The sequence below is a fragment of the Aotus nancymaae genome, unplaced genomic scaffold (genome assembly GCF_030222135.1).
Source record: "Aotus nancymaae isolate 86718 unplaced genomic scaffold, 86718_ANA_hifiasm-v0.15.2.pri h1tg000059l, whole genome shotgun sequence".
Classification (NCBI taxonomy): Eukaryota; Metazoa; Chordata; class Mammalia; order Primates; family Aotidae; genus Aotus; species Aotus nancymaae.
The window spans coordinates 59,588,625-59,612,587 of NW_026988473.1; the positions used below are offsets into that span (position 1 = coordinate 59,588,625).

Genomic DNA, 23,963 nt, shown 5'->3' on the forward strand with positions numbered 1-23,963 from the left:
TCTGCCGCCTATTAACTGTGAGACCGGCTTCACTTCCCAGAGCCGGGCGGGACTAACACCTGTGTTGGAGGGTTGTTGTGAGAGGTACATGACATGCCAGTTTTTATATGTGCCAGTTAGTGATTCTAACAGCACCCACCTCAGAAGATTGCTTTGAGAATTAAGTGAAATAATACACGCAAGTTACCTACTTAATAGGAGACACTCAAAAATGCTAGCTCTTTAAGTATTAATATATTAATACTTAAATATATTAAAATATATTAATAATATATTAATATATATTAAAATATATTTATATATTAAAATATATTAATAATATATTAATACTTAAATATAAATATATTAAGTATTAATATAAAGAACAATTCACAGTAGGCCCTTAACGCTAGCTCTTTCCCCTATAATTCTATCCCCATGCCGAGTCTATGGATGTGGAAACAGACCCAGAGGGGGTGTGTGCTTTCTCAAGATCACCTAGGGAATGAAAAGCAGAGCAGTGACCTGTCATTCTTCTGTGTCCAGCCTAAAGCCAGCAGCACAGACAGAAATCCTGGGCCCTTAGGGCCAAACTGACACACACACACACACACACACACACACACACACACGATTCTCTTTATTCTTTGCTAAAGGCAACAGGCTACCAGAGCAGGCGTGGGACTCGGCACCCAGTGGCTAGTGGGGTCCTCTGTACGGCACCCACTGGCAGCACTTGGCTTTGGTCTCAGTTTCATTTGGTTATTTCTCGTTCGATGATTCAGCCTGTTGGCTGAGAGCTCTGAGGCATTCAAGACCTTTAAAAACCAGGCCTAATTTAATTCCTAATTTTTAGTTCCTTGCTTGTCTTCTCCCACTCCCCCAACACTTTATTTTATAGACACTTTCATTAATTCATTCATTTGTTCATTCATTCATTCATTCAATACATTCTCTACTATATACCAGACCAGATGGTCTTACCAGGAGGTCTACAAATAATCTTCAGTTAATATTGTGCTTAATGGTAAGAAACTGGATACTTTCCCCTTAAGCTTGGGAACCAGGTGAGGATGTCATCTCTTACTGTCTAGTGCAATAAAACACATAACCGAAAAGAAATAAAAGCTATATGGATTGAGAAGGAAGAAGTAAAACTGTTGTTATATGTAAATTTTCAGTATCGCAAAAAACGTAGCACTCAAATATAAATTCCGTCAGCAAGGCAATTTACTTCTATAGAAGGGTGCAGCTCACAGATGGAACAATGGCCAGTGCACACCTGGGCAAGGGAGGGGAAGGGGTACTTATTCCTGACGGAGGTCACCCCTACTGCCGTGACACTCCCTTGTTGGCTACGGTTACACCGCACAGTCTAGTCTAATTCAGATTGACTGTTTTAAAGGGAACAGGGTTGCTTTTGCCCTATAATTAAGCCCGAGTGGTGGGATGGGTAGTTTGGCGGGAAGGACAGTTACAGGCAGGTCAGAACAGGTAGCCAGGGGTGACCTAGGTCAAAGCAGGTGACTGGGGCAGGTGACCGGGATGAGTGAGGTCAAAGCAGGTAACCAGAGCAAGGGAGCAGGGGAACAGATGTGAACTACTGATTAAAACTGGTGGAAAAGGTTGTTTATTGAAACTACAAGAAAGTTAAACTTTGAAATGGAGAATTAAAGAATAAGAGAGGTAAACATATGACATACTGATTCTTTGAAGAGAAACTTAAGGTTCACTATATCTAACATGACATCGTTGTCTATGAAAAAAAAAAAAAAAAAAACCCCAAAGAAGCCAGGTGCGGTGGCTCACGCCTGTAATCCCAACACTTTGGGAGGCCAAGGTGGACAGATCACTTGAGGTCAGGAGTTCAAGACCAGCCTGACCAACATGGTGAAACCCCGTTTCTACTAAAAATTCAAAAATACAGGCATGGTGGCGGGCACCTGTAATCACAGCTACTCGGGAGGCTGAGGCAGGAGAAGCACTTGAACCCAGGAGGCAGAGGTTGCAGTGAGCTGAGATTGAGCCACTGCACTCCAGCCTGGGCCAGAGAGACTCCACCTCAAAAAAAAAGAAAAAAGAAAAAGCCCCAAAGAATCTACGAAGTTTTCTGGAACTAAGAAGTAAAAATGGCAAGGACATAAGATCAATATATAAAAAAAATCGATCCTCTTTATTTAATTTATACATTCAATGCAACCCCATAAAAACACCAATAAACTTTTTTTGTGGAACTAGACAAGTTGATACTGAGCCTCATATGGAAGATACTGTCTTTAATGTTTTCCTGACTAATTCTTCATACCATTTTTCCATATAATGCTCGGTATCAACTTGTCTAGTTCCATAAAAAAGTTTATTGATGTTCTTAGTGGGATTGCATTAAATTTGTAAATTAAATAAGAAGGAATTTATATTTTCATGATGTTGAGCCATCCTAAACAGGAACAAGTGACATCTGTTCATTTATTTCACTTCTACTTGAGCATCTTTCAAGAGTGTTTAAAGTTCTTCTTATATAGGTTTTGTATATTTCTCATTACATTTATTCCTAAGGATTTCATTTTCTTTATTGCTATATAAATAGAGTTTTCTCCTTGATTATATTCTCTAACTAGACATTACTTGTGTATACTGAGGTTATTAAGTTTTGTATGTCAATTTTATATCCTGCTACTTCACTGAATTTTCTGTTATCTGGGTTAATTTTACCATTCATTCTCTAGGGCTTTCCAGGTATGCAATCATATCATCTTCAAGGGATAAATTAACTCCTTTTCCCCTAAATTCTTATGCTTCTTATTGATTTCTCTGACTGCTTTGCCTAATATCTCCAGTATGACATTGAACAGAAGAGGGCTTCTTTGGCTTTTCCTGTACTTAGCAGAAATACCTCTAGTATTTCTCCATTCAAATTCTGGCTTTAGCAGGAGTTTGAGACCTATTTGACCGACATGGTGAAACCCCGTTTCTACTAAAAATACAAGTTAGCTGAGTGTGGTGGTGCACGTCTGTAATCCCAGCTACTCAGGAGGCTGAGGCAGGAGAATCACTTGAACCCAGGAGTCAGAGGTTGCAGTGAGCCGAGATTGCACCACTGCACACCAGCCTGGGCGACAAAACAAGACCCTGTTTCAAAAAAAAAAGAAAAATTCTAGCTTTAGGAACAAGGTACTTATATTTTATTATATTGAGAAAACACCCATTAATTTCACTCTGTGGTAAATTTCATCAACAGCTTTTCCAGCATCTATGGAGATAATAATAAAATTTTCTTCTTAAATCAATTTTTTGTATTACATTAATGGCTTTCTTAATCCTACCTGTTCATGGTGTATGGTAATGTGATGTTAGATTCCATCTTCTAATATTTTCTGATATTTTATTTAAATGTTTTGCATCAATACTCATAAATAATTTGATAAATGTGCACTCTTCTTTTTTGCTCTGCTTTTTAAAAATTGAGTATAAATATCAATGTTATACTTGCTATATAAGAAAGAAATTGAAATTTTTTCTTGAATTTAAGACCTTTGAATCAACTTATGGAGCATTAGGATGATCTAATCTTTCCAGATTTGCTAAAATTTATCTGTGAAACCATCTGTGCCTGGTGCTTTTTTTGTGGGATAATTTCTTGATAACTTTATCTGACTACTATGAAAATTAATCTGTTTAAGTATTCTATCAGTTTAGTTTACAATTTGTTTGTATAGAAGTTTACAAAGTAGTTCTAGTTTCTTAAGGTTTTTAGAAATTTCTTTTGTTTCAATATTTCATTCACTCTCCTTTTTAATTTCATATATGTGTGATTTGTATCTTTTATTTGTGATAGCATTAGCTAGTAGTTTGTGTATTTCCTTTTTAATGTAATTTATTAATTATATCTTTGTTTTCTCATCTCTGTCATTAATTTCTGCTTTTATATTTATTACTTTCTTCCTTGTGGTTTCTTTTGAGTTTCTTTGTTGTTCTTTTTCTAGATTTACAACCTAGGAATTTAATTCATTCATTCTTAATCTCTCATTTTTATTTATATAAGTGTTTCCTCAAAATGAGTTGCATTTAGTGAATTCCAGTATTCCAAGAAAAATGTTTTTGAAATTTAAGATGACTATATAATGTATATATAGTGTAATAATGTAATGTGTGTATAATGTATACAGAAAAATTTATATGTATTCATGGAACATATATGTATTATATGGATATATAACCTGTATGTAATGTATATCAATGTAGCCTGGACACTTACACTAAACCTTCACTCCAGTGGCATCCATAAATTGCCTCTCCTAAGACACATGTGACACCTAAAACATAAGGGCACTTTATGATGGATGACTGCAATCTTAATATCGTGGTCCCATCCATCACCGCCTCCTTAATATTATTTAAATTGCTGATTCTATTCAATCAACAGGTGGTAAATATTTTGCTCTTATATGTTTGGCTAACCTGGTCTGTTTAGTGCCTATTCCAACAGCCTCTCAGCTGAAGTTTGCTCTGCTGCTGAGGGGACACCATATGCCTTTCCAGGGTACCCATGGGGGACCTCCACAGCTTTGTCGCCATACACAAGTTTTGCAGACAAGATCTTAATGACAACCCCCTTCTCCAGGAATATAGATACGACATTGCATCAAGGAAGTCCTATTCCAAGGAAATGCATCTGATACATACATTCAAGACATTTAAGCCCAATATTTCTTAATACTTTTGGGCTCTGGTGGCAACATATTTCTCACTGACAAATTTTATTGCTAAATTGAAATCAACAGGCACTCCTGTGTGTAATCTCAAAAACTCCTTTACTGTAAGCCTTTGGCAAGCTCCCTGCAATGCCTCCTGGAGTCTCTGGATCAGCTATGATGGTCATTAGTTCCTGCAGGGCTTCTGATGCAAGATATTGTCCCTCTTGGCCTCAGGGACACATTAAAACAACAAATGACTGGCTACCTATGGGCTGTCTTGGAAGTAGAGGCTCTCACAGCCTGTGACCCTCCATACCCAGTTGCCCATTATGCTTTGAGTCACGGGAACATCAACCCACAAGCTCAGCTCTGCTACCAAGGCCTCCCTAAGAAATGATGGAGCCAACCCTGGGCCCTCTGAGATATTCCACCTGCAGGAGGGGGTGGCCTCCTCATTCTCTCAGTCCCTTGCCAGATGCCAGGGTGCTGGAGGAAGTCACCCCTTCCCCAGGCCCCTTGGCTATCTAGGAAGCCCTTTGGTGTTAACTGAGTGAACAGGAAGGGGAATTCATGGATATTGGAAATGACATCGTTAACTATCACACGTGATGCAGTTTAGTGGAGAGCTGTTGCTTTCCAATCCTTAGCCAGGATGATGAAGGATAGAATCCAAGAAAAAACACACTTGGTCAAACTTCAGGAAGTCATCCTAGCACTGGCTGTCCTGGCCAAGAAATAGCCAGCTTCACATTCATTATTAATTATTGGGCCATTACCTAAAAATTGTTCCCATCAAGGTAAAAAACAAATAAACCCTGGGAATCTCTTATTTCATCCAAAGTATAAATCAAAATCACATAACTCCATGTACACTAAGAACACAATGCAAGGCCTTGCTAGTTCACTGCTTGTTTCTTTCTGAGTTATAGACATTACTAATAGTTATGAAGGCACACATTTCACTCCTTAGAATACACTATGCTGGGCTCCTGGAGGAGGCATCCAATAGAACCTTCACGTCCCTGACAGGTCCCAGTGGTGGCTTTAATGATGTCCTCAAACAACTTCTTTTCCAATTCCAATACAATAAATAAACTAGAGATCTTGAGTTTACCCAGGTCTTAAACTATTTTTATAATTTCAATCTCACTCCCGTCCCCCAAGAGTTAGGGACCAGATTAAAGATGCATATTCTCCTGGAACTCATAACCATAGATTGTCCCCTAGACCAGGCAGCTGCTCATCTGATCTGGGACCCATTTGAACCCAAACTTCCACCCAGAACAAACCTTGTCAGGTGCAGCCACACTCTGTTCTGCCAATGGTGGGTCTTATCACTACTGCCTTGGCTCCTTGCATTAGTTTACAATCGGAGGCCCAAAACCTTCAGCAGACCACTGTTTTAACGAATCATAACAAATGATGAGGCCCACATTAACTCCAGTGGGTCCCCATGAAAAGGACACACCTGTCCCACATCCCAGATGATATTGCTTTTGCCCTATAATTCGCCTCTGAAGGTGACATTCCCTCAGATGACATGCCTTAACCCAAGAACTTGATGTTGGAGATAGCTTTGCCCCTGGTGCCACAGATGGCTTCACTCCTTGCACTAAACTTGCACTCCAGTGATGCCCATGGACTGGCTCTGCTAAGACACACGTGGACACTGGGCATTTTTGCTTTTCTTTCTGTGCTCACTGTGTCCTTAGCCCGTGATCTCGGTATACTCCTTGCTCTCTGCTCAAAGGTACACTGCCACACACCTCTAAACAAAATTTCAGCCTGCTGAAAGCCAATCTAGAAGCAATGGCTAAACAGATAACAGGCATTTTGTAACCTCACCCAGGTTCACAACATAAAGAGATGTTCAACATTAGTGATCGGGAAATGCAAATCAAGAGTAAAACTAGGTCTCACTTTATACCCTCGCAAGAAAAGAAGTCTGAGCACACCAAGTGTCAGAGTGGGTCCACGGTGGGGGTCTTTCATTTCCTGGGAGACTATAAATTGATGTATTATTTTGGAAAACAGTTTGGCCCTACTCCAAACTTGAACATTCACACAGTCACGGTCCAGCAGTTTCTCCTGCTGTGTGGAAACTGTGGAGAGGAGAATGAGGCTAGAAAGTAACAGAGAGGCCAATAAGGAAGACGGGGCCAGTCTATAAACGAGGCTGTCTGTGGAAGTAGACGGCAGCTGTTCAGTTCAAGAGATATTTAAATCAACAAACCCTAGAACAGGAAGGTCATAGAAAATGACATCCAAATGGGCAGTAAGCATATTAAAATGTGCTCACGTTTGTTAGTTGTTAGGAAAATGGTATAACCACAATGAAGGACTAATACACACCCACCAGAATTCAGAACTCGGATTTTTTTTTTTTTTTTTTTGAGACCGAGTCTTGCTCTGTCACCCAGGCTGGAGTGCAGTGGCACGATCTCAGCTCACTGCAACCTCCACCTCCCAGGTTCAAGCAATTCTCCTGCCTCAGCCTCCCGAGGAGCTGGGACTACAGGTGCGCACCACCACGCCCAGCTAATTTTTGTATTTTTAGTAGAGACTGGGTTTTGCCATTTTGGCCATGCTGGTGTTGAACTCCTGACCTAAGGTGATCCACCTGCCTTGGCCTCCCAAAGTGCTGGTATTATAGGCGTGAGCCACCGTGCCCAGCTGAGTGGGGACTTTTAGGTGGGAGTGATTACAGCATATGTGTGGAGGAGAGCAATGCATAGGGCAAGAAACAAGAGTTGGGGCCAGGTCATTGACTAGTTGGGAAGGGGGCGAGATTGCATATGCCTGGGGCTTCGCCTGCCTAGTTATAGGAAGGACAAGATTTGAGCAATCAGGGAAAGGTAGCCACGCATATAAGGCGTTGCCTGAGAAGGTTGATAAAGGCTATACAACCCCTTCTCTTCCTGCTTCCTTAGCCAGGCTCCAGCAGGTAGATTCAAAGGTTTCTTATAGGACAGAAGTCCCTGCCTCAGCAGGGGCAGAGAGGTCTTGCAGCTGGGCTGGGCTGGGTGTGGCACTCTGCCTGCCCACTTCTACAACCTGGGGCAGGAACAAAAACCTGTGGGTGCCTCTGACCACAGCAGAGCTCAGAGAATCTGCAGGAGCCAGGCTGACCCGCCAGCATGGTAGAGTTCGCGCCCTTGTCTGTGCCGTGGGAGCGCAGGCTGCAGACCTTTGCCGTCCTACAGTGGGTCTTCTCCTTCTTGGCGCTGGGTAAGTTGGGCTGCACTGTGGGATGGGAGACCACTGCACTCAGGTGGGGCAGAGCAGCCACACCAGGTGCACACGGCTCATTGATGGTGGGAAGACATTTATCCTAAAGGGGCCTTTATTGCACTCACAGCTCCTGCCCAGAGAGAACTCCTGGGCCTGCCCAGAGACTTCTTGTGGGTGGAATGGGGTAGAAGTCACCATCTGTGGCTCTGGGCAGGTTACTTACCCTTCCTGGATTACACTGTGGGTTCTCCTTTGGTACTTGGATGGAGACCAATCTGCAGGCTGCCAGGTGGTATGGGAAAGCCTCTGGGTGATGATGGGAGAGTTCTGGGCTCTGCAACCTGTTCAGAGAGGAGGGATTTTCCTTCTGTGCTCTCAGAGAGGAGGAAACCAGGGCTGGTAGTAGGGTAAGCAAGAGAAACAGGGGAAGAACAGGAGGTCGGGGAGAAGGTCCAGGCTGAGAGTAAACTGTGGAGTGGGCAAGCTGGGCACTAGGAAACCCAGAGTCAGACTCAGCTGGGCAACTGACCAGTTGCATGACTTTGGCCAGCCCATGCCTGACTTCTCCAAGCCTCAACTTCACCCTCTGCAGAAAGGGGACAACAGAGCTGGCCTTGCAGCGCTCTTGTGGAGGAGATGGAGAAATGGGCTGACCTCTGCTCAGCACAGACCTGGCCTGGACCCTGGGCAGGCTCACACTGGCAGGCATGGGCATGTCTCCTTACTTACCCCACCACTGATTTGTGACCAGAGAGATCACCCTTGCCCAAACAACAGCTCTGCTGAAGGTAACATTTTCTAGCAGGGCCTGGATCTGGGACTTGGGAAGAGAGAATGGCTGGAAATCTGTGGGATTTTCCTTTCATCTGCTGGCACCAGACAGGGTAGGAACTGCTACCTCCAGGGCTGGGGTTCAGTCTGTACACAGATGCCACTTTCCTGGTTGTTAAAATGTTGACTCTCTTTCTCTCTCTCTTTCTCTCTCTCTCTCTCACACACACACACACACACACACACACACTTCCTCAGAAACTCCTCCACAATTTTGTAGCTAAAAAACTCCCCCTTGGCAAAGCAGGCCCTCCAGGACCCTGCCCTAGCATCTCTTCTGGTCGAGCTGCATCTCTGTTCTAAGAGTTGTTAGACATTTCACACATCCCTGTATATCCTCCCTCCCTCCCTCTTTCAACAACAAAAGTCACTGGTCACTGGAGGCAAAGGAACCGGAGCTCAGCAGGGTTTGGAAACACTGCATAGTTCAGAGCAGCCACAGACATGAGGCAGGAGCGGGAGGGACAGGGCCGGCTCTGCGGCTCCTGGAGGCCAGGCTGATCTGCCAACAGCTCCTTCTTCCCTCCGCAGCTGAGATCTGCATTGCGGGCTTCATAGCCCTCCTGTTTACAAGATTCTGGCTCCTCAGTGTCCTGTATGCGGCCTGGTGGTACCTGGACCGAGACAAGCCACGGCAGGGAGGTCGGCGCGTCCAGGCCATCAGGTGCTGGACCATATGGAAGTACATGAAAGACTATTTCCCCATCTCGGTGAGTACTGAGGCTGGTTGGGGTGGGGGAGGGAGTTGGCTCAGGTGTAGTCATGGCCTGAGTGCTCGCATCTCCATGACAGAGTGTGGCCCTGCATGCATTTGCAGAGTACTGGGCTGGGAGGCAGGAGCTAGGGCTTCCGCTACTATTGACCTGGAGAAGAGTCCAGCTTCTCTCCCATCACAGTTTTGCATCTGCAGGGATGTGGGGCCAATACGCGGATGGATGAATGTCCAGCGTTTGAAGGAGCTCCATGGGGTATATGGTGTGAGGCACGCCTATGTATCTTAAAGGCACAAACCCATCAGCACCCCAGGCTTGGGGGTGAAGGTAATAAACTCACAGGTCCTAAGGACCATCTAGCCTCACACTTCACATTCACCAGAAGAGGAGGCTGACACTCAGAGAAGGAGGGAATGTCACCAAGTTCACACAGCAAGTTCTTTTACAGATTTCCAAGTGTGTACACTGACTGTGGATAAGGGGACAGGGGAGAGAGCCCTGAGTTGTTCTCAGATCCTACCCTGCCCCTAACTCTGGCATTTGGTGTATCTTTGGGCAAAGCCTTATCCTGTTCTGAAGCTCAGTCTCCCCATGTATCTAGTAAGTACACTGATCCCTCCTCCTCTGCATGCTTTCCAATCTCTGCCTTTCCAACTCCTGTCACCTCGTGGTCATTGTGGACACTTGGCCCTGGACTTGAAGATGTGTCCAGAGCAGATCCCTGGATTTGAGAGCTTTTGACTCCTTCAGTGGAATCCCAGGCAGTCTAATCTGTGCAGCCAGGCAGTGAAGGTTTATTGGCCATTTGGATAGGATGGGGCAGGCAGTGGGGATGCAGAGAAGGGACAGGCAGGGGCGGCCCTCCTCTGGAAGTAGAAGAAAGGGGTAAGATATAGCCCCTGGAGATGGGCAGACTAGATTCTGACCCCAGATCTTCCCATACCATACCAGCCATATGATCGTGGGTAAGTTAGTCTCTCTGAGCCTCAGTCTCCTCATATGTAAAATGGGGATAATGTCACATACCTCACTGGGTTGTGTAGATTCAGTGAGGTAAATCAGGTAAACCACCTTGCAGCTTTTCAGTAAACGGGTAGCTAGTATTATTTTCCTGAGGCAGTGAGACTCTGAGGAGACGTGAACATGACCTTGAATCTGGGAAGGACTCTGAGAGCCTAGAGCCCTGCTGCTCTGACCTCCACACCTGCAATGACTTCTCCCACCCCATCTGGGAGCCCTACCTCTTCCTGTCCCTCCAGAAACAAGGTCTCCAGCTGGAAAAGGGGGAGGGGCAGGGAAAGCAAGCCCACCAAAGCTAAGCAACTTGTCTGAGTTATGGGAATGCAGGGTGGTGGGGGCTCTTGCCCTGCTTCCTTCTGAGATTCCTGGGGCCCAAGAAGGACTAGCAAAGGTCGAGCCACACTGGAATGCAGGAGCTTCTACAGACCAGTGAGCAGGCCTCCAGGGCAAAGGGCAAGGGAGGTGCTGGGCAAAGGGCGGGCAGCGGCTGGCAGAGACTGCCATGCTCACAAGGGGTGATAGATGTGGAAGGGCAGAGCATGGTCTAGTCTGGGGAACCCAGGAGGGGGGCAGTCTCCCCTGCCCCTCATATGTGCTTCCTCTGCAGGGCCCCCTCCTGGGTCTTGTCAGCAAAGAAACTTAGGGCTTACTGGGTTCTAGGAGCAGCCATGGACATGTCACGGGGCATCCCCACCCCAGAACCTCTGCACTTTGAGATTGACCTCCCTTTCCTGCCTCTCCTCTCTCTAGCCTGGGCTTCCTCTTGTGTGCCAAGAAGGTCAGAGTTTCCCTGGGAAAGTGTGTTGCGGTCAGCCTGGGGAGGTGTGTGTGACATCAGGGACCAAGCCAAAAAAAACCCTAAAGCAGGTTCTGGCTCTGATCTCACTTCTTCTGGAGCTGAATCCCAAGCTCACTGGGGGGAAAACGCAGCCTGAAAAGGCAGCCACACAAGCACAGGCCCAGACACTTGCCACAGGGTGAGTCCTGAGCCACAGCCTGACATTCAGCATGGCTAAAGCAGAAGGTAGGCCTGCAGACGAGGCTGGGGAGGTCCTCAGATCAGAGAGTGGAGGCCACTGGAGGCCATCCCGCAGGCCTGGGACTGCTCATCTCCCGGGGTGTCTTCAGCCAGCCCAAGGGCCTCAAAAGACAGTAGCTGGCCTTCTTTGCACCTGGAGAGTTTCCTGTTGCAGGTCTGGCAGAAATGCTGAGGCAGCTCTGTGCCTACCCTATCAACATCCTTCCTGCTCCTTCCCCAGCCAGATGGCTTTTGAGGAGGGTATCTCAACCTCATCACTGTTGACACTGGTGGGACACAGGCCTTGATTTGCAGAAATTCTATGTGCACCGTTTTTTTTTTTGTTGTTGTTTTTATTTCCAGGATTCTCGTTCACTGCAGGCCCCTTGCAGCACCACCTGCCAAGGGCAATGCCACTGAGTGGCCAGCAGAGGGCGCGATGATTGTCACTTGACTTTGTCCTAAGCTGGGCCTGCGGGGTGGGGCTGTGGCCTGCAGACTCTGCCCACCCTCCCACACACCTTCAGTGCCCAGGCCCTGCAGGGATCGTCGCGTGAGCAGACAGTAGGGAGCCCCAGCTCTGCTGAGCTCCTCTCACATTCACAAATCTCTGTGCTCCTTGCCATACGCATGTGGCCGTCCAATGATTTCTGAGCTTTTGTCAGTTCTTAGCGTGTGTTTTTTTTGAACTAGTGCCTGGTGATGGAATTTCAAGAAAAAATCAGAAACCGTTTCTGGGCCTCGGAACTTTCTAAAGTCACCCAGTCAGCTTCCCAAAGAGCTAATGGTGGAGGTCAGGCAATGTTTTGTGTGGGAGGAGCTGTTCCCACCCGATACTGAAGACCCACCCAGTCGCTGCATTTCCCCCGTGCTGAAGATTTCATCATCCAGAGCAAACGCTGTTTCCACAGGCCAAGGCCTTAGGCACCAAGGGCTGTGGCCAGGGCTGAGACCTGCTGTTAGGAAATGCTGCCCACATCGTGCCTGTCACTGTCAGAGCCAGGCTTGGGGCACCTTGCAGGCCACTTCCCTGACCCCACCCACCCACACCTGTGACACAGCCTCAGCTCTTCTGCAGCCAGGCGCCTCTAGGGTCTTAGTGCCTGACCTCCTACCTGCCACCTCTCAGCACACTGGGGTCTCTTAACCTGAGTCAGTGAGACTCAGATGGCCAGCTTTCACCCAGGACAGAAACCCCAGCTTACACAATCTGGGATGTGTGTTTCCTTCTGAGATGGCCCTCCTGGTTATAGGAAGGCTCTGCCTGGGAAGTCTTCCTCACATGGAGCTGGGGCACATCTCCAGGACCCTCCCAGGAGTCCTACCTCTGCCATGGGCAGGGAATGCTGGCACAGAGCACAGCGGTTCCCTTAGCCCCAGAGCTGCCTTGCAGGGACTGGATTCCTCCCACCTTATTCTGATCCACTGCACCCCCTAGCCAGGTAGCTCTCCAGGTGGCTTTGTCCACCTGGGTACCACTGACATTTGGGACTGTATTATTCTTGGTTGTGGGGGCTGTCCGCACCCCTGGCATCTACCCACTCAATGCCAGTAGCACTATCCCTCCCTGTTATGTTGTAGACATTAACAAATATCTTCTGCTGGGGGAGGGGAAGGAGCTGGGGGGCACACACTTACCCCGGTGGAGAACCACTGCTCTAACGCCTGGGCTCTGCCTTCTAAACTCCTCCAGCCTGACTCGTTTCTCCTCCCCCAGCCCTAAGTCCTGACCACACATATCTCTTTATCTCGACTCTACTTCTGCCAATGCCCCCTGCAGTCCATCCACCACACTGTGGCTGGAATAATCCTCATAAAATGAGTGAACACAGCAGTGACAGTGACTCCCATGGCTCTTAAAGTCTATTTTTGCTGTAACCTGCAAGTCCCTGCACTCTGGGCTCCCGCCTGAGCCCCAGCCCACCCCTCACCTGCCTGCCCTCCCCTTGCCTTCCGAGTTGCCTAGGCATGAACCACACAGCTTGTGCTGGCGCTCTTACTTGGAGTGCATCCTTTTGCCCCATGAATCCCCTTTCACTTAGGGCTCCTACTGGATGGAGCCAGGCTTCTGGGGACCCTGGCTCTGAGTCTATACTATCTGTATGACCTACAACTAGTTAATGAACCTTGTGTCTCAATTTCCTCATCTGTTAAATGGGGGCAGTGATACAACACTTCCCTCATACAGTTGACGGAGGGTGAGGCAAGTTGGTCTACGCAAGATGCCTGGCATCTAGTAGGTGCTGGGAGAGTTTACCACTTCTGGTGCTCTTTCCAGCTCTCAGGGCCTGGCACTTCCTGTATTTTTTCAACTCTAAGACATCCTCAGTAGTAAAACATGCCAGTATTTCATGCACCACTAAGAGAAAAAGTTCCAATTAGAAATGAAAGGTGGATCTTAATTTCAAACTGTTTAAAGTAGGCGGGGAGAGTGTGCATGTTAGAATTGAGGGAGTGTGTCCATGGGTGTCAAAGTGTGTCTGTGAAATGAGTATGTGACTATGGCAGGGCAAGGACCGACTGATAACTTATCTACAGAGAGGACTGGGGAGGCCAAAGCCCTTTCCAGGGCCACAGGGAGTTACAGCCAGAGCCAGGGAGAATATCCAAGCCTTTCTATCCATCTAAGCTGGATGGATGGGGAGAGACAGGGAAGCATCCTTGTTCACACACACACATACACACAGAGAGCTAACCACCTGAACCTGAAAGGGGATTTTGGAATTTTGATGTGTAACCAAATCCCCTAGGAATTTGTCACAAATCAGATGCCCAAGGCCAGATCAGACCTTCTGAATCAGACCCTGGAAGCCCAGTGTTTTTAACTCACCAACTAATCTAGGCACATAAATAGGCCGTGAACAGTCTCGCCCCACGCCAGGCCCTGGAGCAGTGCGGGGCAGGTTGTTGATGCAGGAGCCACTTTCTCCCGGGATAAAGGAATCGAGAGAACCCTGGACCTTCCAAGTCTGACTAGCAAGTGAAAGGTCCTAAAGACAGTCCTGAGTGCCGGGATATTTCCCTGGGTCTGGAACAGAGGCTTCTCGGCTCGCTTGGCTCACTCACTTTCTCTGTTTCTCTCTCTGATGCTCTCTGCAGGAGGTGGCAGAACTCACAGCCATCTGTGTGGCTTAGGGCAGGTCTCTGCATCTCGGTTTGCTGAACAGTCGAATGGGGCCTAACTTACTCCAGCCAGCATCCCTAGGGCCAGGGTGAGCATTAAACAAGCTAACAGCATGGCTGCTTTGTGAACCATAAAGAAGCCGTTAAGACATTGGGCTCTCGAGGATCTTCGGTTGGCCCATGACTGTGAGAGGGTACAAGGTCATTTGTGGAGCAATGGGATTGGACAGACATGGTAAAGACATAGCAACCCCCCCATCCTCCCTCCCACTCGAGGTCCAGATGCCCTCTCCCAGAGGGCCCCTATGTGGTACCGTGATCTTTTAGACAGGGACTGAAGAGTGTCTTGGGGTTAAAAGTAGTGCCCCTGTACCCCCTGCCGAGGAATTGAAAACATTTTCACATACCAAGGCTTGTACACAAGTGCCCCTGGCCCCATTATTTGCAATGGCCCAAGGGTGAAACCACACAAATGTCTTGACTGACGAATGCACAACCAAAATGCAGAATATCCATAAAATGGAATAGTATGCAGTCACAGCAAGGAACGAAGTACTGATACCCACCACAACATGGATAAACCTGCAAACATGCTAAGTGAAGGAAATCAGATGCAAAGGCCACATATTGTATGAGTCCGTGTGTGTGAAACGTCTGGAACAGGCAAATCCATAGAGACAGAAAGTAAATTCGTGATTCCATAATCATTTATTCACGCATGCATTTGTTTACTTGTTTATTTAGAGTACGTAATACCTTTGTTCAAAACTCAAAAATGCTGACCGGGTGTGGTGGCTCATGCCTGTAATCCCACCATTTTGGGAGGCTAAGGCGGGTGGATCGCGTGAGGTCAGGAATTTGAGACCAGCCTGGCCAACATAGTAAAACCCCATCTATACTAAAAATAACAAAATTAGCTGGGCATGGCAGTGTGCACCTGTAGTCCCATGTACTCGGAAGGACGAGGCAGGAGAATCGCTTGAATGCAGGAGGCAGAGGTTGCAGTGAGCCGTGATCATGCCATTGCACTCCAGCCTGGGTGACAGAGTGAGACTCTGTCTCAAAAAAAAAATTTAAAAACTGACAAAAGGGTAGGTATGAAAAGTCTTCATTCCACCTCCCGTCCCATCTCCCGAGTCCCTGTCCTCAGAGGCAACGATGACTACCAGTGTTCGGTGTATCCATGTAAAGCAGATATATTTCTCCCTTCTCTGCACAGTTGCAACATTGCACGCATCATCCTGCCCCTTGCTTTTTCACCTAACAAGTTGCCAGGGACTTCTTTCCCGTCAGGACAGAAAAAGCTGCTGTACTTCTCTAGGGCTACACAATGGTCCATTGTGTGGATGTTTCACAATTTGTCTAAATAGGCCCTGCTGATGGTCATTTGAGTGAATGACAAGTTTTTGATATCGCCAACACCTGATGCTTTTGTGAATAGCCTTGTTCAGATGTCATTTTGCACAAGTGTGAGAAATTCTGTAGGCTAAATTCCTTAGCAGTGGAGTTGCTGGGTTAAAAAATCAGTTATATTTTTTTGTTTTGGCAGATAATGTCAAATTGCCTTTATGAAGGTGCAAAATCACCCTCCCACTAAAAGAGAATGAAAATGTATAAGCAGATGTTTCCATGCATTGAGCTAGGTATGTTTTAAAGAAACACCACTACACCAGGCACTGTGGCTCACATCTGTATTCCCAGCACTTTGGGAGGCTGAGATGGGCAGATTACTTGAGGTCAGGAGTTTGGGACCAGCCTGGGCAACATGGTGAAACCCTGTATCTACTAAAAAATACAAAAATTAGCCAAGTGTGGTGGCATGAACCTGTAATCTCAGCTACTTGGGAGGCTGAGGCACAAGAATTGTTCAAACCTGGGAGGTGGAGGTTGCAGTAAGCTGAGATGGTGCCACTGCACTCCACAGGGCAACAGAGTGAGACTCTGTCTCATAAATAAATAAATAAATAAATAAATAAATAAATAAATAGCAGAGGCCATGACCTGGTCAAGGACAAGAGAATATGGAGCTGTTCAGCCAGATGGGGAAGACAGGCTCCAGGCCCTACAGATGTCTCCAGTCTGCTCTGAGAGAGGGCAGCTAGGCCTCTGCTGCTCCCCAAAGGCAAGAACCCTCAGGGAGTCAGTGGCTGAAAGTCACAGCTTGATGACAGGAAGAACTTTACACTGGCAAAGCTGTGCCCGAGGGGAAAGGCTTGCCCTTGACCTGAGGGAGTGCACACTGCAGGGCCAGGGCAGTCCTATCAGGGAGCCTCCCGTTGGGGCATGTGGGATTGGGCCAGAAACCCTGGGGACCCTTGGACTCTGATGGCCAAGGCACTGAAAAGGGTGGCCCCCACGGTTCCTTGCAATCACCACCCACAGCGATCATCTTTGCAGATTCAGCTGCTTGGCACAGCCCATCCAGTACTAGCCAGGAGCAGCATTTGTTAACTAAGTTCCCTCCTGCTTCACCTTCACCCCACTTCACCTAGAAGCTGCTAATGATGCAGCTCTGTCTCACCCAGACTACAACGCCCGTTGGACTCTGCTACAACCTCATGCTGCAGGCCAGGCCGGGCCCAGGCAAGTTGCTGTGATGGCCAGGGAAAGAGAGTGGCCAAGGGGCAATGAAGGCCTGGTGAGGGGGAGCAGAGAGCCACAGGGGTGCCTATGGGTAATCAGGGCCAGAGCCACCCCTGGCGTGTATGCGCTTTCTACCCAGCAGGACTCGGCCCTCAGCCAATGAAGGCTCACTCCTACATCTGCAGCACCAGTATTTCACTCCGAAACATCCAAGGGGGATTGGTTCCAGGAACCCCCCGCAGATACCAGAATCCACAGATGCTCAAGTCCCTCATATAAAATGATGTGATATTTGCCTATAACAGGGACATCCTCCCACACACAGTAACCCATCTCTAGAATATCTATGATACCTAATCCAGTGCTGTGGAAATAGTGATCATACTGTGTTTAGGGTATACCGGTAAGGGGGGAAAGTGTGTCCATATTCACTACAGGTGCGACAATCCATTTTTTTCTAAATACTTTCCATCTGAGGTTGTTTGAATCCGTAGATGTGGAACCCACGGATATGAAGGAACATTGTTTTTTGTTTTTTGGAGTTTTTTTTTGTTTGGTTTGGTTGTTTGGTTTGTTGGGTTTTTCTGAGACGGAATATTGCTCTGTCTCCCAGGCTGGAGTGCAGTGGTGCAACCTCGGCTCACTGCAACCTCCGCCTCCCCAATTCAAGTACTTCTCCTGCCTCAGCCTCCCTAGTAGTTGGGATGACAGGTGCCCATCACCACACCTGGCTAATTTTTTTTATCTTTCAGTAGAGATGGGGTTTCACCGTGTTGGCCAAGCTGGTCTCAAACATGTTGGCCAGGCTGGTCTCAAACTCCTGACCTCAGGTGATCCACCAGCATCGGCCTCCCAAAGTGCTAGGATTATAGGCACGAGCCACCGTTCCTGGCTGGAACATTGTTTTCTTAAAATGAGGCTGTTCCAGCACGGTGGTGCCTCCATGTGGCCTTTTGATGGCTTCACATTACGTCATGTGCAGGTGGTGTTGGTATAAATAATTCCAGGCACTATGATACCTGAGCTTCTCAGTAGCCCTCGGAGGCAGCAGGGACAGGGCCAAATACTGTACTGCCACTTCACAGATGAGGAGCCTGTAGGAGAAGGAAGCAATTTGACCCAAGCCAACATCAAGTCTGTGGCACGACCAGCACCATGGTATCACCAGGTGCCGTCACACACCGTATCTGAATCTTCGTAAGAACCCAGGTGGTCAGACATATGGAGGAAGACGTGGAGGCTCAGAGGAGGGTTTCCCAAGGTCACAGCAGTGAGTGGCAGAGTCAGGGTTGGCACACAGGTCCCGCCCTGGCTCAGCAGGTTGCCGTCCCTGCAGCTGGTCAAGACTGCTGAGCTGGACCCCTCTCGGAACTACATTGCGGGCCTCCACCCCCATGGAGTCCTGGCAGCCGGAGCCTTTGCCAACCTGTGCACTGAGAGCACCGGCTTCTCTTCCATCTTCCCCGGGATCCGCCCCCATCTGATGATGCTGACGTTGTGGTTCCGGGCCCCCTTCTTCAGAGATTACATCATGTCCGCAGGTGAGTCTTTCCACCCCTGAGCAGCTCGGGAAGGTGACAGACTTCTGGGGGGGTTGCGACAGTTCTCTACTTCCTCCAAGAGCGTGTGCAGGAGGAGAAGGAGGCTGGGCCCAACGAAGCACTTCCTACGGCACCATGCTGGGCACTGAGGCCAACGGGGGTTTGGGAAGAGGGAGAGGACTCAGGGAGCTCCTGGCTGGAATGGGGTACAGTGGGGGAACCCCAGGCCTCTGCAGGCATTGCTGGTGATCTCTTTCATGGGCTACATGTATTTCACAGCCCCTCCTCCCTCACCTCATACCTGATCCACCTTTCTCTTTCCCCAGGGTTGGTCACATCAGAAAAGGAGAGCGCTGCTCACATTCTGAGCAGAAAGGGTGGTGGAAACTTGCTGGGCATCATTGTAGGGGGTGCCCAGGAGGCCCTGGATGCCAGGCCTGGATCCTTCAAGCTGTTACTGAGGAACCGGAAGGGCTTCGTCAGGCTCGCCCTGACACACGGGTATCAAGCTTCTGGGAAGAGCACTCTGGGTACACCTGGCAATTGGGATGGGAAGACGGCAGAGACGAATGCAGATTCTATTTTGGCAGGGAGATTCTCGGTCCACTCACAATGAAGATTATATTTTGGTGTCTCACGTCCAAATATCTAGAAAAGTTTCCACAAGGGAGACTCAATGATCTAAGAAACTAGGTGGCAATGAACATATTGGCACTTGATCTGAGACCTGTGGTACATAAAAGAGGGATATTTGGAGTACATTCAGGGCTGTTCTCCCCGCTTGGGGTGAAACATCATTGAGAAACATGAGCCAGCCGAGATGGGAGATATTTTTCTAGGAAAAACAATGCAGGTTTTTATATCCGGGAGGACTCTCTGAAGCATCTGGTCTACCTCTTGTGGTGCAACTGGAAAATTGTGGCCCTGCGAGGGACCTGCCCAAGGTCAGATAATGGGGCTGTGAAGGTCTGGGAGATAACCCAGGCCTCCACTTCCAGCCCAGGGCACTGTCCTCTGCTCCATTTCTTGGTCACTGAGTCCCTGCAGGAAGCTAACAGGTCTTTCAGCTTGTGTGCCTTCTCTGGGGCCTCCCATATGCCCTCTTTCCTCTGTTTCTCTCCAGGGTACCCCTGGTGCCAATCTTCTCCTTCGGGGAGAATGACCTATTTGACCAGATTTCAAATTCTTCTGGCTCCTGGTTGCGCTGTATCCAGAATCGGTTGCAGAAGATCATGGGCATCTCCTTCCCACTCTTTCATGGCCGTGGTGTCTTCCAGTACAGCTTTGGTTTAATACCCTACCGCCGGCCCATCACCACTGTGGGTAAGTCAAGGACCAAGCTGGGAGGGAGGAGGCTATAGGGACAGGGCAGGTTGTGTGCTGCAAGGGGTCAAGGAGACGGGCCAGATTTATTCCTACCCTCATGGGGCTCACATTCTAGACTGGAAAACATACACACACAAGCAGATAGAATAGCAGACAGTCTGGGATAGGAACTATGACAGAGGTGCCAAGAGCAATAGTTGCAGCCAATTGCTGAGCCCCTGGTGTGTGCCAGGCACTACACTGTCTGCCCTAAATGAAGCAGCTCAGCTTATCCTAACAAGTGATTCTCCTGCCTCAGCCTCCTGAGTAGCTGGGACTACAGGTGCGTGCCACCATACCCAGCTAATTTTTGTATTTTTAATAGAGACGAGATTTCACCATGTTGGCCAGGCTGGTTTGAACTCCTGACCTCTAGTGATCCACCTGCCTCAGCCTCCCAAAGTGCTGAATTACAGGTGTGAACCACCACGCCCGACCATACCTTCAAGGCAGAAATTATTATCCCCATTCAATGATGGTAAATGGGTTCAGAGAAGTTAAGTAACTTTCAAAATATCACACTGTCTTTGAATAACAAAGTTGAGGTTTGAATTAGGATCTATCTGACTTTTTACAATGCCAGAGATGGAGGGTTTAATTCTTTTTTCTTTTTTCTTTCTTTCTTTATCTTTTTTTTTGAGACAGAATCTTGCTCTGTTGCTCAGGCTGGAGTGCAGTGGCACGATCTTAGCTCACTGTGACCTCTGCCTCTTCTGCCTCAGCCTCCCAAGTAGCTGGGATTACTGAGATTATAGGCACCCACCATCACGACTGGCTAATTTTTGTATTTTTAGTAGAGACCAGGTTTCACCATGTTGGCCATGCTGGTCTCAAACTCCTGATCTCAAGGGATTCCCCAGCCTCGGCCTCTCAAAGTATTGGGATTACCGGTGTGAGCCACCGCGTTTGGCTAGGAGGATTTAATTCTAACCAAGAGGATCTAGTGAGGCTTATTTACAGTGAACAGGTATTCCAAGTATGTTAAATTCGTATGTAGAGTAGCAGTCAATAGGCTCTAAATTACATCCTGAGGGCTTTTCCTGTAAGAATTGACCATGAGCTTAAAAACATAAGGCCATTTTTTCCAGCAATTTGGACATCTCTTTTGCTTTCTTCTTAGATTCTAACTACATTCCTCTGACAGACTTTATTTTTCTCTTATTTTTTATGAGACAGAGTTTCACTCTTGTCACCCAGGCTGGAGTCCAATTGAACTCCAACTCCTGGGCTCAAGCAATTCTCTCCTCAGCCTCCCGAGTAGCTGGGATTACAGGCACCCACCACCCTGCCCAGCTAATTTTTGTATTTTTAGTAGAGACAGGGTTTCACCATGTTGGCCACACTGGTCTCGGGCTCCTGACCTCAAGTGATCTACCCACCTCGGCCTCCCAAAGTGCTAGAATTGCCGATGTGAGCCACCGCGCCCGGCCCCTGACAGACTTCATAGAGAGAAGTCCATTCACTTCATCTCCATCCATCCATTTACTTGCTAGTTGAGCACAGACTTTGTAAACCCCTACGTCATGAACTCCCCTGTGTCGTGTGGCAATATTTTATGAATTTTAATACTTCTGCTGCCTCCAGAGCTGTTGCCAAGAGGAGAGGGCAGAGGAGCTGCCTTCCCAGCCAGGCAGAACTAGAGAAAGGAGATGAGTTAGGTCCTTCCTGATTCCTCCCTGGGATGAGAGAAGCCACTGCAGGTCAGTGTGGAGGGTTAGAAGGGAAAGAAGAGCTGCCTGGGCTATGAACTCACCTCATCTTAGAAATACAACCACTTCCAATCTTGGCATCTTGGACTCCCCAAATCATATAGCCTGAAGGTGAAGGGCACATCCCTAGGGTTTAAAACCTGGCAGTGGTTCTTCCTGGCTATGTGACCTCAAACTAGTCAGGGAACCTCTCTGAGCCTCATTGCCTCATCTGTCAGACAGGAATAATGACAGATTTGTATATCCATAGGATTAAAGGGGATATTTCATGTAAAGCACCTAGTGCATTGCCTGACACATTGAAATCCACCTGTTAGCTGGGCGTGGTGGTTCACACCTGTAATCCCAGCACTTTGGAAGGCCAAGGCAGGTGGACCACCTGAGGTCAGGAGGTCGAGACCAGCCTGGTCAACATGGTAAACCCCCATCTCTACTAAACATACAAAAACTTAGCCCAGCATGGTGGCGCATGCCTGTAATCCCAGCTACTCGGAAGGCTGAGGCAGGAGAATTGCTTGAACCTGGAGGCAGAGTTTGCAGTGAGCCAAGATCTTGCCACTGCACTCCAGCTTGGTCTATAGAGTGAGATGAAAGAAAGAAAGGGAGGAAGGGAGGAAGGGAGGAAGGGAGGGGAGAGAAAGAAAGAAAAAATCCAGCCATTGTTATATCAGAATCTTGGAGTTGCCCTAATGTCTTAGAATTCATTACCTAAGATTAGGGTTGGAAGGAATGGCAATAAGAGCCCTTTTCTGCAGGGATGAACCATGGAAGCGGGCACCTGCCCCAAGGGCCCCTTCCCTACCCTGAGCCACTGCCCACCTTTATTTCTTGCAGTGGGGAAGCCCATCGAGGTACAGAAGATACTGCATCCCTCGGAGGAGGAGGTGAACCAGCTGCACCAGCGCTATGTCAAAGAGCTGTGCAACCTCTTCGAAGCCCACAAGCTTAAGTTCGACATCCCTGCTGACCAACACTTGGAGTTCTGCTGAGCACCTCCAGCCAGAGGGCAGGGCCAACATCAGGGAGCCCAGCAGGAGGCGCTGTGCTCTGAGAAGACATCCTGGAGGTATTTGTTGAACGTATCTGCAGAGCCTTCCCAGACTCCTACAAATCCAACCCATGCCAGGCTGTGAGTCATAGTGGGCAATTCAGAAGAGGAGGTCAGACTCTGGCACTGCAATCTGCACACCTGCTGCAAGACCTCTGCAAGCCTCCTGCTCCTTGGCTTCTGTCTGCTCCTCAGTGAAATGGGAGAGAGGGCTGGAAGAGAATGGTTTCTGAGGTCTCTGTTCTCTGTTGTAATGTCATTCAAATATTATAAAAGGAAATGTAGGGGAAAAAAGAGAACAGTGAGGTTTTTATTTCTCTGGCCTTGAGTAGCAGCACAAAAGAAGCCACCAGCTCCAGTCCCTTCTCCTACAAGCCCCGTCATCCTGCACCTCATCCTTCCCTCCCACCCTCAAAGTCTGCCCTCTGCCCTGAATCAGCCCTCTTTTGCACCAGGTCCTCCCTCTCCATGCTGGAGAGGAGGGGTGGCCAGTAAGCCCCTGCGCTCACCCTAGGTAGCTTCAAGATTCTGAGTTCTCTGGGTGATGGAGTGGCAGCCAGAGGCAATCAGAAGGTGGGTAGGGAGGACTGTGCTCTGTTACCAACTGGCTGTATGACTGTGGGCAGGCCTCTTTTCCCTCCCTCTGAGCCTCAGTTTCCCCAACTGACTCTGAATCTCAGCTCTGACATTACATAGGCTGAGGGCTCCATAGGGCACCTCTTACTCATCCTTTGTAACTTCAGCCCCTGACCTTGGCACAAAAAAGGGGGCTCCGTAAACGTCAGTTCAATAAATGAGAGAATTATATTTTAGCACGCTTCTGTTTCTTTCTACCCCCAACCAAGAGGGCTGGTCAAAGCCTCACCCTTGACCCCCAGCCTGGGCCTGAGGCCCCATCTCACCTTCCCAGAAGCTGGCTGAGACTGGGCCAGAGAAGACCATACTGATCGATTCTTCCTGATGAAGCAACCCTAAGCTTACCACCTCTGGCCCCATTCTGTTGGGAGAGAAGTGGAGTCAATTTGTTAAGACACAAGGCAGGCCAGCAGAGAATGGAAACCAGATATGAGATGTGTGCGTGTGTCTGCAGGGGTGTGGGGATGTTGGG

At 48.0% G+C, this 23,963-nt stretch overlaps 1 protein-coding gene across 1 annotated transcript; it reads left to right on the forward strand.

Moving 5' to 3' along the window:
• The first annotated feature begins 7,787 nt into the window (after window positions 1-7,787).
• MOGAT2 (monoacylglycerol O-acyltransferase 2) lies at window positions 7,788-23,657 on the forward strand. Its single transcript, XM_064365583.1, has 6 exons — window positions 7,788-7,901; window positions 9,267-9,445; window positions 18,529-18,733; window positions 19,060-19,234; window positions 19,857-20,056; window positions 22,642-23,657. The coding sequence occupies exons 1-6, from the start codon at window positions 7,811-7,813 to the stop codon at window positions 22,794-22,796; spliced, it is 1,005 nt and encodes a 334-aa protein (XP_064221653.1). The 5' UTR covers window positions 7,788-7,810; the 3' UTR covers window positions 22,797-23,657.
• The last annotated feature ends 306 nt before the right edge of the window (window positions 23,658-23,963 follow it).